Here is a 16,517-nt window from a genome sequence, read left to right as displayed (position 1 = left end):
AATGATATGAAAACAGTTGAATTTGAATGTTCACTACACATTAGGCAGAATGCTGAACACTTTGTCTTTGTCTCATTTAATACTTGGCATCAGTTGTAAGAGGCAATACTGAATCCTGTCTGGACAAATACAGCCAAGTTGACTTTATACACTCCAATCATATGACCTCCACTCAACATAATCTCCTGCCCAGCGTTAAAAATAAGGTGTATGCCTTGGTAGTAGTTCCAGCCCTACGTATCTGGGACTTTGAACCACTTTATTTCTCTGCTCCTTGTTTTCTTCATCTGTAAAATGAGTGTCAGTCTTATTAGTGCACAGTATTATGAAAACTGAATGTAAAAATTTTGGTTAAGTGATTAGTTCAGAATCTAATAAATAACAGCATCCATTTAGTGAGTACTTATGTCATTATTGTCTTTTTACTGCTGTGGAGACTTTATAGAGGTATCTTACTAAAGGTCAGACTGCCAGCATGTACCAAAGTTTAGTTGTATATGTTTTCTACTATTAGTCACAACCACTACACTACTAACCCAACTCTCCCACTTCTGGATCTGGGCTTCAGCTGACATGTCTCCGAAGGAAAGTGTGGAATAAAGGAAGCGATGAATTAAGCACCCCTTCACATCTACCTTGGCCTGGATGACTTAATACCTTCCTCATCTCTTTCCCTCTGACAAATGTCCGTGTGTGGGATAGATGGCTTAAAGTCATGAAATCCAAGCCTGCCTTGAGAATAGCTCACAGCTAGAACACAGAGCATTGGAAGTTGCCACTTGAGCACCTGTTCTATAGGAAAGCCAGATGAGAACATTTCCTCATGGCGATGAATTGGTTCTTCAGATTTCCTTGTTGGGGAAGGTTAGACATGAGCTTGTTTCTGCTGTGTCTTTAGTGACAAAAGCATTCCTTGCCTGTCAACCACACCTGTCCTTTACCACTAAGGCCTACTTGTTTGCTAGAGTAATCATTGTTTATGATACAGTATTTTAATGGCTAGGGTACTAGTCATTAAATATGTGAGATCATTTCAGTGACAATCAGAAAAAAAATGGAAGCTAGGATCACCTGTAGAAGTGAAATTCCTGAGCGGTATCTTCAATACCAGCAAGCAGCCCACAGTTTGCCTGGGAATGTTTCTAAGAACATTTAATTATGTATGGGGTTGCTTTGGTTAGTCACGTATTCACTTAATTTTTGAGACAGGGTCTAACTTTGTTCAGCCCAAGCTGGTCCCTGGGCAACTCCTGAGCTCACATAATCTTCCTGCCTCAGTATGCTCAAGCACATTACCACATACTAGAGATATATCAGGGAACAAATAGTTAAAAGACCCTTGACACCTGAAAATAAATTTTAGATAGTGGTCAGTGCAAAGAAGACAATACAACAATCTGATATAATATTGCAGAGATGGTGGGTTGGCTATTTTGGTTTGCTTGGTTGGGGACAGCCTCTGAGAAAGTGACTTTATAACTAAGGCCAAAATGTTAAGGAATCAGTCATTCTAAGATCTGAGAGGAGGAGCTTTTGAGACAGAATGGCAAGTGCAAAGACCTTAAGGTGAGAACAAGCTCAACTTACTTAAGGAACATAAGGAAAACCAGTGTGGCTAGAATATGGCATTTATCAGGTTGTAAGGGCAGGCAGGGGCCAAAGCAAGTAGAGATTTGTGAGCAATAGGGTTATATGGAAGGATTTTTTTTTAAGTAGGGCAATGATATACCTTTTGTACATTTAAAAAATACAACTCTGTGAATGCAGTCTGTAAATATACAATAGTTAATTAAAAGTGGAAGTAGAAGTCAGGCACAGTGGTACACATCTGCAGTCCTAGCTACTGGGGAGGCTGAGGCAGAAGGATCTCAAATTTGAGGCCAGCCTTATCAACTGAGACCCTGTCTCATAATAATGATAGATAGATAGATAGATAGATAGATAGATAGATAGATAGATAGATAGATAGATAGATAAAGGGCTGAGGCTGTAGTTCAGTAGTAGCACATCCCTGGGTTCTATAACTATAACAACAACAAAAAATGTTTCTAAAGGGGCTGGGGATGTGGTAGAACATTTGCCTAGTATTCATGAGGCACTGGGTTCAAATTCCCAAACTGGGAGGAAAAAAAAAAAAAGAGGAAGAACAGTCTAGACAACTATAATAATTCAAGTAATCGATGGTGATGGCAGTAGAGAAGACAAATGGATGGACATGGGAAAGGTTGTGCCCAGTGAGTCAGAAGGACTTTCTGTTGGGCTCACTGGGATAGGGAGGTGGTACCAATTCTTAAGGGTTTGAGCACAGTGCTTGGCACATAGAAAGCACTCAATATTTGAGAGCTGTTATGGTGTCACCAACAAATGGCCTATTATCAAACACTAAGAGAACAGGTTTGAGAAAGAATATTGAACAAATGACAGACTGATGTCTACAGTGAATGGGTGACCAATATTGATTGTCTATCTCCCTCTCGCTCCCTCCCACCCCACTCTCATATAAATAGTCTTAGAGAGACAGTGGGGGTTACAAGGTAGTGTTTTCAGGAGCCTGAAACTCCTGACTTGCAGGCAGTCTCACTCCACCATCAGCTCATTAGTATGTCTGTTGGCCTCCCTCAGCCTTGATTTGATTTCTTCATGTTATGTTACTAACTACAAATATATTGGGCACCTACTATGTGACAGGCCCCATGCCAGGCTCTTTATACATATCTCAAGCACTCTGTACATTAATTTCACTTAATCTTCTTGCAACCTCTTCCAAGCAGTTACTAAATTGTCCTCCATTTTCAGATAAAAATACAGAACTTAGATCCCACAGCTAGTACATGACGGAACTGTAACTCAAACCCAGGGGGTTCTAACTCTTAAACCCACAATCTTAACCCTCTACCATATGAAAATTAGCACTAGGTCATTAAGGGTTGGCATGCTTCCAGCTTCTGAACCTCTTCTCAGGGTTATCATGGAATTTGAAAGCTACACACACACACACACACACACACACACACACACACACTACTATTTATAGTGATCAGAGATTAGTATCAAGAGGGTATTTATTTATTTATTCCTTCTCCCTCTCTCTTTGGTAACTTATAACATACAGTGGCTGAGGCAACAGGAAATTTGAAGGCCAGCATTATATTAAATCTTACATTTAAGATTTCAGAGGAAGGAAAGTGCTTAAGAGAGATTTGGCTTCCCTTATTCACATACCAAGAGAAGATAGGGAAACTGGGTCAGGTGTTATCCTGAAGGTGTGGGGAAACAGGAAAGGTAAAACCTTTGGGCTATTTTCTGCTTCTAGCTCCTAAACTGCCAGAACCCATTGGAGGATATGAGATAGGTTCTTTTCAGCCCTCAACACAGGATATCCTCAGTGATATGAAATCTAGTATTGCTATGAGAGGGAAAGGAGGTTGGGAAAGAGTGGAGAAAAGGAAAAACTTACCTCCACCATGGCATCTTCCTCTCCAAGTTCAGTAGGAAGCCATGTAAATGGAAGTTATTTCAGAGAGAAGGAACAGATGAGACATACATACATATGCTTACACACACACAATCTTATGCCAGGTCAGCTTTCCACAGGCTTTTTGAAAATGCCCTGTTACTGGCAAGAAACAAGTGTGGGGAAAATGAGCATTCTCATACCTGCATGAGTAATAATTGTAAATCAGCATAAGAAGGTTTTTGGAGGGCATATTAATAATAATGTGTCAAATGCCTTTAAAAATGCACATCCTATGCTCCTTAGAGAAATTCCTGATTCTAGAACTGGGGCAGGAAATATTCAGGCTAAGCCTGAAAGATCTTGTAGTTCCGTAAAGTAAGGAAGTACTCAAAAGCAAATCAAAACCCACACTGATGGGAATATGTCAAGGGACCCAGGAACCAACAAAAAGAGCTCCCAAAGCTGAACAGTTTGAGCAAGAAAATAAGTAGTTTCAGATCATAACCCAAAGTATGAAATAAATTTTCATGAGCCCATACAAACATAAACAATAGAAGAAATAAAGGAGAAGAGACACATCTTATGTTCAGAGTATTTAAAATAATTATGTATATGCCCCACCCTCAAGGAGAGGGAGCATGGCTCCTCACTTTTAAGTATAAGGTGCTCTGAATAGCTTCCTTCCAAAGAGTACACTGTGGGAAGGCAGGGCATAACAAAGCAACTTTACCATGGAAAAACCTGACAAGCACTACCTCAACCAGGTTGGTCAAGGTGAGCTTCAATAGTAGCAGATTATATTCAGCTTGACTCCTTGATAATTTTAATGATAATGGCACTTTACCTCTGTAGTTTGCCTTCCAGAAGCTCATAACCATGACCTAATCACAAGGAAAACATCAGAAAAATCCTGATTAAAGGACCTTCTGTAAAATATTTGACCAGTACAGTACCCTCAAAACAGTCATGATTATCACAAATAGAAAAGTCTGAGAAACTATTAAGGTGGGGCTAAGGAGTCATGATAACTAAATGTGGAATTCTGGAAAAGAAAAGAACATTAGGAAAAAACTTAAGATATTCTGAATCATTTCTTGTTGATAACAGGGGAAACTGGGTATGGGAACCCATTGGCCCATCTTTATTTTTTTTTTAGTAAAATATTAAGTTATTCTAAAAATTAAAATCTATTGAAGGAAAAAAAATACAAACATGCTTTTGACCCAGAAGTTTCCCTTCTGGAATTTTTCTTTGGAAATAATTAAGGATGATTCACCCACAATGATGTGTGTCAACAGTGTTGTGGGTAGTAGTGAAAAAGTACAAATCAATGTCCAATGTTAGATATGCTAAGTCCATACAATTCAATCACAAATCATAGCCTTACAGAAATATATGTCAGTAATTCTTGATTGATAGTTGTTTGGAAAAAGCAAATTAAAACAAGCTTGTGAAGTATGATAAAAGATAAGTATGTATTTTATATATAGAGACAAGGAATATGGGCAGATATATTTCAGTTCGTTCGTGGTGATTATCCCTGGTGAATAACACTGTGTAATCTTTTATTCTCTTTATAGAAGCAGTACCTGTTTGTAGAAAATAAAAGGCAACTAAAATGGAAAACATTACTTTTTGAATTAAAAAAAAAAAAAAGACTAGAAACTTGTTTGCTAAATGTAACAGCAGCAAAGAATTCAGTACAGAAGAAGGGAGTCTTGGGAGCAGATGAGACATTGGAAGGCTAAGAAGCCCACCTTTTACTTTTGTTCAGGTACCTCCCTATAGCAGGACACTGCCTAAGCAGGCCTGTCATCTTCCATGAACTCAGGCCACCACCCACACAGGTGCTGTTAAGTGCAAGAAAGGTGGCCATCTCTAAAAATGGTAAATAGTCTAGTAGAGGGTTCAGAGATTAAACTTGGCACTGTAATCATAGGTCATACTGGAGATCAAGCCTTTTCAAAGTCCCCTTAATAGATCCGAGGAGGCAGAACCAGCTATGAGAATCAAGTGGCAAACTCTGGTCTGTATTTCCTTCTCCTTCCATATTAATCCTCCCTCTTACCTGTCTTATCTGCCTCTATCCCCCCCCCCCCCAGTTTAAAAAAAGTACTTGCCAGGTATCTTCCATCTCACCAAAAAACCTTTGTTAAGTCCAGTTTCATTTCTGAGGACTCTAGAATCTGATTGCTTAACCTAAATCTACCGTTTACAAGCTGTGTATCTTGAGCAAGTCATGTAACCTCCCTAGGCCTCAACTTTCTCTTCTCCATAGATAATAATACCTACTTAGAAGTTATAATCATTATCTCAGTTTTCTTACACATAGATCTGAGATAATACAAGAACTATTGTTAGGGTACCATGAGATTGTAGAAATTGCTTGGTGCTGTTGTGAAATGTTAAGTCCTTTGTAAATAATGGCAGTTTTTGAAGGAAAGAAGGCTCCTAGGATAAAGCAGAATGCAGCCTTGAGAGCAGAGCCCTTTTCCTTGTCTGTCTTGTGGTTTGAGAAGGAAGATGCAGTGAGGAAGAAGCCAAATCACTTTTTTAAGAAACACAAAGAAATGAAGAATTTCAGGGCTTTTGCTCATACCAGAGCTTATTCTTTTGTCTGTTCTAGGTGCTAATCAAGCAGTGCCATTTTTCAACCCAGTGTTAGAACTCGGCCAAAAAGAGGTGAAAGACTTGAAACATTTAGGCCACACTTCAGGTTGAGGTGATAGACAGTGGATAACTAGAGGGGTACAGGAAACAAAGAGAAAACACTAAAAGTGAGAGTGAATTAATTAGCTCAGCAAGTGCTGAAGTGGGAAAGGAGCTTAACTTTTATATGATTTGGAGTCCTAGCGTCACATAGCAGAGCCAGGCTTGGAATGTTAGTCGTCTTGTGTTTTTCTTTTTTTTTTTTAACATTTTATTTATTTTTTCTTAGTTCTCGGCGGACACATCTTCGTTTGTATGTGGTGCTGAGGATCGAACCCTGGCCACACGCACGCTAGGCAAGCGGGCTACCGCTTGAGCCACATCCCCAGCCCCCGTCTTGTGTTTTTCTCAGTTAACCCAGGGTAACTTGAGTACATTTGTACCTCACTGTAGGTATCCCTCACGGCAATCCATAGGTTGCAACTAACTTGAGTTTTGATCCTTTACAACACAGTAACCTGTTCGCTTTGAGCCCAGGCTTTTGAGGCAGATGAATGGGTCTAGGAGAGAAAGGTCTCTTGATCATCTGAGTGTGCACTCTCCCCAGCAGGGCTTGATCACATACTTATAAACTAGGCAGCCACTTCTTAAAATACTGAAAGCTCAAGGTTTCTCAATTAGCACCTTGTACAATGCCTTTGTTGCTTAATTTTTAGAGAATGCTAAGTCTATCTTTTGGGATCTTGACTGAATCTAGCCTTCCTCCCTTGTCAATACCTCTTAATTTCTGTATTCTCCTGAGTTGAATATTCCTTTTACAGCAATAATTAATAAATACCAAGAATTCTGCAAACATGACTGATGCCAAATCAAGTTGTATTATATGCTTACAAAAAGAGACTATTAAATTCAGAAATTTAGAATGCCTGTTCTTCTTACACCCCTAACTAGAATATAAACTCTAAGGACAGAACTGAAAAGCTGAGCTGCCTACCTGCATGGACTAACTAAAAAATTGTCAGGCAGTGAAACCTTTGTCTATCATAATCACTTTATCAGCAGTTATGGAGGGTTTAGTGAGACTGGGGCTTGTGGTATGCCTTTGACAACTCTTCAGTTTTGTAGGCACCACAGCCCAACAGAAAGGATTCCTCAGTGTGTGCCTAACTCAAATAAGGGACACAATCTTCTTCTGGCTGGACTCCTTAATCCCATTTTTGTCACCCTAAACTATATTCCCAACTATATACCTCCAACTAGGGAGGTATAAAGTTTAACATCACCCTCCCAATTTAGGAACTTCCAGTTCCTTTAGCTAAAATTTTTCTATTCTGTAGAAGAATTTAGGAAAATATATGCCTCCTTGCCCATTTGAAGTTAACTCCTGAAAATATAAATATATCAAGTTTAGATAGTTTCAAAAGATATGACTGCTGACATATTGTTTAGTTTACACATACTTTTACGTCTCTTTTTGTCAAAACTTTTGACACTTTGGCCTTAGCCTATTAAATTTACAGACAAGGTTCACTATATAATTTAATTGGAAAAGCCAGTTCTTACAGTCAAGCCATCTAGCAAAATCAGACTTGCTTTCTGTCATATCAAGCTGATTTTATTTTTTCAGTTTGAATAAAATGTCAGTGCACAACTCATGACTGCCATCTCAGTTTTGAATTTAAGTTCTTGGATCAGTGTCTAGACAGAGGAAAGTGTATAACCATGCCAAAGAGTGTATGCCTGGGTAAAATCAGAGATTGTTTCCTCTCCTAGACTCCTTGTAGAAGTGGCATGCAAAATTGTTGCATGTAGGTTTCAGGAAAGTGAGAAATGTGCATTTTTTTTTTCTGATGTGGGAGTAAGGTGATTTTGAAAGTGGGAGTGGATAAAAAAGAACTTATAGACCACAGGCACATATGTTCTTAGGAACAGCGGTTTTAGAAAAGACTATATATAGAAGTTAAGGATTTGCACATTTGTTTCCTTAGAACTGCTCATATCCAGACACTCCTTGGAAAGTCATTATGTACCCCAGAGGTATGTGTGCTACACTTTTAAGACCACCACTCTGAGATATAACAGTACCCCTAAACTAGATCAGTCAGTGACTGAACAAATTAACTAAACTTCACTCAGTTAATTGTCCTCATCAACATTTCACAGAGGTAGAATTTTCTAGAGAACTGTCACATAGAAGGATCAGCACTATAGAACTCAGTCTTTCTGTCCAGTACCTATATTTCAGTAGGTCTGGAGTTGTCATTAAGAAAGCTTCCAGCAAGCCACACAGGATACTGTTTGTCTCTAAATATTTGAAGGGAATTTGGGGATAGGAACATGATTATTTTGAAATGTAATGTTTCAGGTGCCAGAATGAGAAACATTGAAAGTTAGGAGGAGGCAATTTTTAATTCAGCATAAGGAAGGAGGTCAATACTTTTTTTATCATTTGTATTTTAAAATTCCATAAAGCTTTTATAACAAAACTGTAAGCTAAATAATGTTACCATGAGGAAAATGAGATTCTGAGAGGGCTAGTAATTCACACATGGATTTCAATCTAGTTTGGTCTGGTGATCCCAAAGCCATTATATAATGCTGCCTGAACCTCCCCCCCAGTACCTTTATAGAATGCTATCTGCCTAACATCCTAGTTTATTAAAAATAAATGCTTTATGCCTATTCTTCTGACACAGCAATCCCACATCTTTGAATCTTCTTAAAAATAAATTGGCAAGCCAGGTGCAGTAGTGCATGTCTGTAATCCCAGTAGCTCAGGAGGCTGAGGCAGGAGGATCGTGAGTTCAAAGCCACCCTCAGCAAAAACGAGGTGCTAAGCAACTCAGTGAGGCCCTGTCTCTAAATAAAATACAAAATATGGCTGGAGATGTGGCTCAGTTGTTGAGTGCCCCTGAGTTCAATCCCCAGTACCGCGCCCCCCCCCAGCGCGCACGCGCAGACACACACACACACACACAAAATGCATTAATAGGTGCTGAAAAGAATCTCAATAGGGGCTGGGATTGTGGCTCAGCAGTAGAGCACTCACCTAGCACGTGCGAGGCCCTGGGTTCCATCCTCAGCACCACATAAAAATAAATAAATAAAATAAAGATATTGTGTCCAGTTACAACCAAAAAATAAATATTAAAAAAAAAAAGAATCTCAATAACCTCTTGAATGCCACCCAAGGCAGAAATCCTAAGTGTTGGCTCTTAGATGTTTTCAAAGGGGAAATGAATACCGAAGTGGAAGGCTGTGTTCCTTCACCTGGACATTCAGGACTTTTATAGACTATTTCAGATAGAATCTTACAAGCATAAACTTGCTTGCATATTAGGTAAAGGAGGAGTATTTCGGAGAGGAAATGCTGCCTAATACCAATGATAGGTTATTATTGTGAAAAATGGGTTATTAATTATGCAAATAAGATACTTATCTTTTGAAGTTGCTGTTTTGAAGAAAAAAAAAGTATGACCACCACACCCTTTTGTCTCACCTACTAAGCTGTAAAAGTCTGTAAGGGCATGTATTATGTTCATCATAGTCTTTTGTGCCTAGAATTATGCCTAACACATGGTTGATACTCAAGTAATATTTGAAAGTAGTATTTGAAAGAATACAGTAAATGATTTGACAGAGTCCCAAGAACTTATGTTTTAAAATGTGAGATAAACTTTATCTTTCAGATGCAGGAACAGTCTCTTTTAGGATAATGAGAAACAATTTCAATCAGTCAAGACTTCTAACCTCTTCCCTATGCTTTTCTCCAAGTCTGATAGTAAAAAAATTGACAACTGGAAAAGAATTTATGTATAATTTGATATTTCTGATTTGTAGTTTTGGACCTCTTTGAGGCTATTATGAAAATTATGACCTTTCTTAGACAAAGGAACACACAGACAAATCACTGTATACAATTTCAGTGGGTTCATGAACCCTTTAAAATACGTATCTCAGGAATTCTAAAAAGTGAACTTCAACCTAGGGAAAGAGCACAGTCATCATGCTGAGCCTCTTGTATGAAGTAAAACTGACAAGGTAACATTAAGAGCTTGCTTTGAATATAATACCAAGGGGGAGAATATAGTGCTGGTTTCAACTATGTCTTGATTCTTGTGAAAAATTTTTATAGAAGACCCTTTGTTCCCATCAGAACAGATGTCATCAAATATTGATGTAATGACAGTTCACTGGCATCCTCCATCCCATGACTGGACAACCAGCAAGAAAACAAAGTGGAACTAGGGCAGAGGTTGGATAGGGAAGTTGACTTAGTTGGTTCTTTTGGACTTCAGTGTGTATGTAATGTAATTTGTAGGCCCCGTGTCTTAAATATTTTCACCTTTAATGGAAGTATTAGAAGTCTGTTGCCTAGGGTATTTTCCCCTAAAGCCTTTCCCAGATAGACACACACGACACAGATTTTGTATAGATATTGATAATATCTTGTGAGAAGCAAAATTTTTAGGTCATAGCTAGGAACTAATGCACCGTGGAACTTTACTTTGTCTACCAGCTTGACTGCTTTAGAGTTTCTCTGGCCAAAAGTAAACCTTAAGCTTTAAGGACACAAACCTTTCTGTGTAACCATAAGATTTTTATATCTCTTAGAGCTTTACTTTCCTCATCTGGTTCATGGGGATAATAATAGTTGTATATCTTAGGATTGGTGTGAGGGGTGATAGGAAAAATGGATGAAGAACATTAAGCCCAGATTCCTGGCCCACAATAAGCACTAAATCAGGTTGGCTTTTGTTATTATTTTAAAGACAAGTAACTCTATAAGTGAGTGAGGAGATTCTAGGCAAGTTTGCTACTTTTTCCCTTCTACGGGTGAGCATCCCTGCCACCTTGTTTCCATTGTCCCTGCCTTCTCCTTGACCCTGTCCCTATTTAGACAGTGCTCTTTGTCAGGATCAGACCAGAAATGTTATGACTGAGCAGCTGAGGTACTAGCCATGCCTCTGGGACTCTACAACTCAGTTTTTGGCTGCTAGAAACATCACAGACATCTGGAATACTCTGGTTAGGGCATTAATAACTAGCCATTCCTTCCAACTCTGTCCATCCTTCCTTTTCTTCCTGTTGTATTTCACTCCCTTTTAAAAAAGCAGTTTGTTGGTTAAGCACGTCTCTGTGCCTTAAATGGTACTACTTCTGGATGTATAGTAATTGATAAAGTATTAACTACTCTTACATGCTCTAGTAGGGCAGAGAGAGAATAAATAACCAAGTATAAAATGTGGTGAGGGCTGTGAAAGAAATAAGATAGAGAATAACCAGGGAATCCTATTTCAGTAGAGTGCCTTCTCTGAAGGGATATTTAAACCCAGGGACTGACCTGTGGCAGGAATTGAAACATTGCATTTATTCCAAGTGCAGAATGCCATTGATAGCTTCTCCTTGTTCTCCTAACAACAGGTGATTTAAGCCTTCGAAGAAATCAAACTCCTAATTTTCACCATCACTTTATTTTGTCAATTAAGTTTACAAGGATTATGATCCTCCCCTTCTCCTTTTTTTAGCTATTCGTGTACTGTATATAGGCACTGTGCATTTTTGCATTTTATATATATTCTCTCAATTCTCTAGTCACCCAAAAAGTAAGTTTTGTTATCATCATTCTCCCAGTAGTCAGATACAGAAATCAGAATTCAAAGAAATCAAGTCACTTGCCCATATATGGCCACACTGCTCAGTCATGGTAGTTAGAACTCGAATCCAGGTATGTCTGACAACAAAGCTGGTGTCATCAACCAATAGACTGTGTTACTCCCTTCCTATGACGGCTTAACTCACCTGCTTCTCCTTTTCCTTTGTAGTGGTGCCAGTGAAGAAGAGGACACATGAAGGCTTGCCATCAGAGTGGAAAACCACCCCTTCCCTTGTATGTGTGTGACAGCGTGTGTGTAATGGCTTCTGATTTCTGTGAAGGCTGCCCAGCAACAAATGTACTTCCACTGGATATGTCCCCAGATCCATAGCAGGCATATATCTCTCCAAGGAATGACCAGTTTTATGCTTACCACTTACTTCTCATTCTTGTTGCAGTAGGTCAAGGAAAGAGCCCTTTTGATCAACCAGGAGCAATTGAAAAGGGTCTTTCAGGGAACTCCTTAATGGCTGCTTTGAACTGACTGAGGAAAGCTAGCCCCTATAATATTGGGTAAGTCAACAGTATACTTCATTAGGAAGGACCTGGACTAATCATGAAAGGAAGTCAGAGCTTTTTGCCTACCTGCAAACAAAAAACCTACTTTGTTCATACTGAAGCATGAAACACATGAGGACAAAGTGGGGCCTTATTGACTCATGTCCACAGTCTCTAAATAGTCCAGTTCTACCTTTGTGAAATGTGGTGCCGTGAATTAGGATGGATGGCCTGAAAATGAGGTTGGAGAAAAAGTTAAAAGCTAGAAAGACCACAGATATTTTTAGCATATGAGGTTATCCAGGACTTCAGATTCATAATTCAGTGCTATGGAAATGAAAAAGATGATTGAAGAGGTGGAAAGGAAATGACCTGGGGGTGGGACACAGAAAAGAGGACCAAAGAAATCTGATTAAAATTTGAAATCAATATTTCTGAATTTAACTTGCCTGAGTTTCCAAAATAGTCACTAAAGACTCTGATAAAACCTGGATTGTTTAGATGAGTTCTGCAGGTTTTATGGGCTTATCACAACATGAAAGTTTGGAAATGTGTATTGCCAAATGGGAACTTTCATTGTAGATTTTTGCCATTCCCTCTGCCAGGTTAGCTTAATATGGCTTAATTGCAGTATGGGGAGAATTCTTGCTACTCTATAGCTTGCTGAATTCAGTTCCATCTCCCAGCAAATATTCCTTTATTTTACATTAATTGGAATCCTTCCCTTGGCCCTCCCTACCCACAGACCTTCAGGTCATCTCTTGCACCCTGGCTCTCTCCTCTTCAGTAACATGAGCAGAGATACCCTGGAGCTTAGATTTCCTGGCCTTTCTCCATTTCTAAATCACAATTTCTTATAGCATTATACCCCCTGGGAAGCAGTGATGTGCTAGTGAAATATAAAATTGTAAGCTCAAAAGCACGCTTTCTTCCTGAGATGTCAGTTTTCCTTAACAAATGGTTTGAAGTCAGGGGATAACCTTATTTTTATATAAAACAAAAACAGTTATATTATGGAATAGAATGTTCATACACATAAACTGTTAAGATAAAACGGGAGACTTGGAAGGTAATTCTTGTTTGCAAATGGGCTATGTGTTCCCTCCCTCTGCCTTTAGTGGTGTTTCCATGCTCACTTCTGAGGAACACAATTGGAACTATATCCAAGCCCCTTGGGATTGCTCTTGCCCAAGGTCCTAAACTTCTAATATCCCTGAGGCAGAGCCAAGGAGCCTGCGTTTAGGGAAAGCCCTTTATTCCTGCCTGTCTGCTTGCCTGCTTGTGACCTGTGTGATAGCTTTGGGGGCCAGCTGCTGAGTGTGTGTGCAGGATGGTTTTGAGGCAGAAACACAACTTGCTTATCGTAGGAGTCCTGTTTATATCATTTGTATTTATGTCATTGTTCAACACTGTGCATGTGATGAAATGACTTAATTTCTTTGAGACCAGGAAGCTATAAGCATATATGCTGCTAGTTACAGTTATCCTAGCTCACTGCATATGCAAGGAGACTGGGAGGAGTTTGAGCTGTTTTTCACCAAAAAAAAAAAAAAAATGCTCAAACTGGTGTCCAACAAGTAGCTAAGATAATTTTGGTGCTTCATTTATCTGTCTGTAAAGACTGGAGAATTCAGTATACTGCTAGTTAACAACCTTCAACCATATCCACAAAACCATCCTAAAAGATGGACCAATGGCCACTCTTGAAAGAGTTTAAAATATCAGAAGATTTAAAAGACTAGGATTTGGAAACTTGTATTGTCTTTCCCCAATAATCATTGTTTGATCTTCAAATGGTAGCCTTGTATTAGCAATAGAAAGATCATTGGCTCTCCATACCTGATCATATGTTATTACTTTAAGTCAGTATTGGAAAATCCAAACATTTATGCAGTAGATACCAACAGAATTGTAGGAATATGTGCCAACTTGTCTCAATAAATTATCATGTCTGTAATCCTCAAGGAAAGCACTTTTGCTTTTACTTAGAAAGGGTCTCAGATTTGCTTTATGGACTCCTGCTGTCTTCAGCACCTGATAAAACTTTAACCAAGGAAGCATTAAACAGCACAGCAGCTTCTGCCCAGGCTCCTAAGTTCCTGCTGGCAGCATTTATCAATATACAAACTAGGATGCTTCCTGCAGTGGCACCAGCTTCCCCCCAGAGCTGGAGCACCAGCTTCCCCCCAGAGGGAAGCCTCAGAATGCTTGGCCTTAAGCCCCAGCATTCTGAGGCTTCCCTCCCATCAGGTCAGTAGAAATGAGAGTGCTCAGAATTGTGTCCTAACTGGTTGCAGGCAGAAATCTTTGGGGAGAAGTCATCAAGGGATGCAGATAACGGATGTCTCCAGAATGAATCAGGTACTCACAGCAGTTCCTGGCTGCCTTCCAAATGTTGGGTTTCTGGATGCAGAGAGGGATTTGTCCTTTGATTTGGTATCATTAAATCCAGGACAATCCCAAGAAGTGCTTGAACTCTCAGGTTATTGCCCAGGAATTTTCTGGAGAGTAGCCTATATTAGGGATCAACTATGAGCCAGGCCTTGTACTACACCTTCATTCTTAGATGATAAAACAGAGGAAGTCATTGTCTCATGTTGCACAGCTAGGAAATATTGGAGCCAGTTTTGAATCCAGCTCTCCAGCCTCTCCAGAAACTCCTTTGTCCCATCCCACGGGACACCTACAAATACAGAGGGAGTCAAGATTTCTGGTTCTCTTGCTGTACTCTGACCATTAATTTGAATTTTTCTCAAAAAGACACTTCATGGCTATAGTTTGGGCTCAGAAATGACATTAAAGTTGCTTCATTCCTCTGCTTTAGCAGACACTTTAAGTACATATTGCTAACTTGGGCCTGCCCCTTGCTCCTGAGGGAGCCTTTCCTTTTTAGTGCCATTTCCCATAAATAAGGTGTTTTTCAAAATAGAAAAAGTGAAGAGTGTTCTGCTCTCTCCTCTAACTTTATTTAAAAGCTCTACTTCTTTATTCCTGCAGAAAAGGAAATCTTTGTATTTTAGTAAAGGTAATCTCTCTTCCTGTGCTTTATTAGGTGAACCAATTCAAAGTCACAGTAAATCTAGACTGTCTTATTGATACCTGGGGCGGGGGGGTGGATATCTAAATGATAAATGTTATGTGTATATATGTACACGCACATACAATTTAAGAATGAAGGGAAGCTCTAAGGAACCCTTCACTGTTTTGCACGATACCTTCTTCCTGCCTGATTACAAGTCCCACCAGATGATTGGAGTTTACATGTTCATTTCCAAGAAGAGTAACTCCCTGGTGGAGGTTGTCAGTTCCTAAAGCACTGAGCCAAGGTGTCAGTCCTGAAGGAAATTTCACTCCAGCTCTCCTCCATAATTGTGTTTGTGTGCCTGACCATTTGGTGACCCAAGCCATTTTGGTCACTCTACTGGGGCCTGCGGGCTCAATTGCAGAATTCACAAACTTGTTGTAGTAGCAGAGCCTAGGAAGTCCTTTCCCCCGACATAGAAAATATCCTCCTCCTGATTCCTGCAAGTCTGCCCTCATATAATGGCTGTTCAACACATGTTTTTTGTTGAAAATCTCATTATGGATCAAGTCCACCCCAGTCCTAAGAGAAAAAGAAAGCTCACACAGGAGACTCCAGGTCTCATATTTTCTTTGCCTAGCAGTGTTTCTTTAACCTGCACCCCCACCCCCACCTCCAACTAACCCATTCCTAGAGCCATAAGACCCAGGCAGTTCCTGGGAGGGACAATAGTACCATATGGAATATTGGGGACCTGCCAGGTAAGACAGGTTCGTGTGGAATACTGAGCACACCAAAACAAGGAAGGGACAGAGCAGGAAATAGTAATAAATGAAGACACTGGAGGTACACTGGTACAAAAAAAGCCACAGAACCCATGCTGGGTTTGATACGACCATGAGGGGACAGCACATTTATACTTGATGGGAGTAAAACTTGACTAGTCTTTTTTTTACAGTGACAGGCCACACTGCATGAGTGAGTAGAACCAACAAACCTGTTGTTGTACTCTGCCTGTTTTCCTGTGCGGTCACATCTCCTCTTCCCCTTCTACCCTTCCACTAAACAAGGGAACACTCAGTCTTTCAAGGGAATTACACATTTGAGTTAATGTTTCAGTATATCATTTTCATACTGTAAATTATTTTGTAAGAGAGATTTACTGCTATCCCAGGATGTTCAGACTCGGCGCCCCTGTGCATTTGGAAATCAATAAACTATTACTGGAAATACCA

At 39.6% G+C, this 16,517-nt stretch overlaps 1 protein-coding gene across 5 annotated transcripts in view; it reads left to right on the top strand.

Annotated features, from left to right (window-relative positions):
• Trim44 (tripartite motif containing 44) overlaps positions 1-16,517 on the top strand; it is a 112,619-nt gene extending 96,102 nt beyond the window's left edge. For 3 of the 5 annotated variants that reach the window (XM_078046232.1, XM_078046230.1, XM_005327399.5), the window contains one exon: positions 11,932-16,517. Coding sequence is in view for 1 of the 5 variants with exons in the window: in XM_005327399.5 (XP_005327456.1) it covers positions 11,932-11,959 (28 nt within the window). In the remaining 4 variants the exon portion in view is untranslated. The other 2 variants (XR_013437623.1, XM_078046231.1) reach the window with 2 other exon arrangements.

The sequence above is a fragment of the Ictidomys tridecemlineatus genome, chromosome 4 (assembly GCF_052094955.1).
Source record: "Ictidomys tridecemlineatus isolate mIctTri1 chromosome 4, mIctTri1.hap1, whole genome shotgun sequence".
NCBI lineage: Eukaryota > Metazoa > Chordata > Mammalia > Rodentia > Sciuridae > Ictidomys > Ictidomys tridecemlineatus.
Note: the sequence above shows the minus strand (reverse complement) of the source record. Positions and strands in the feature narration are given on the sequence as shown.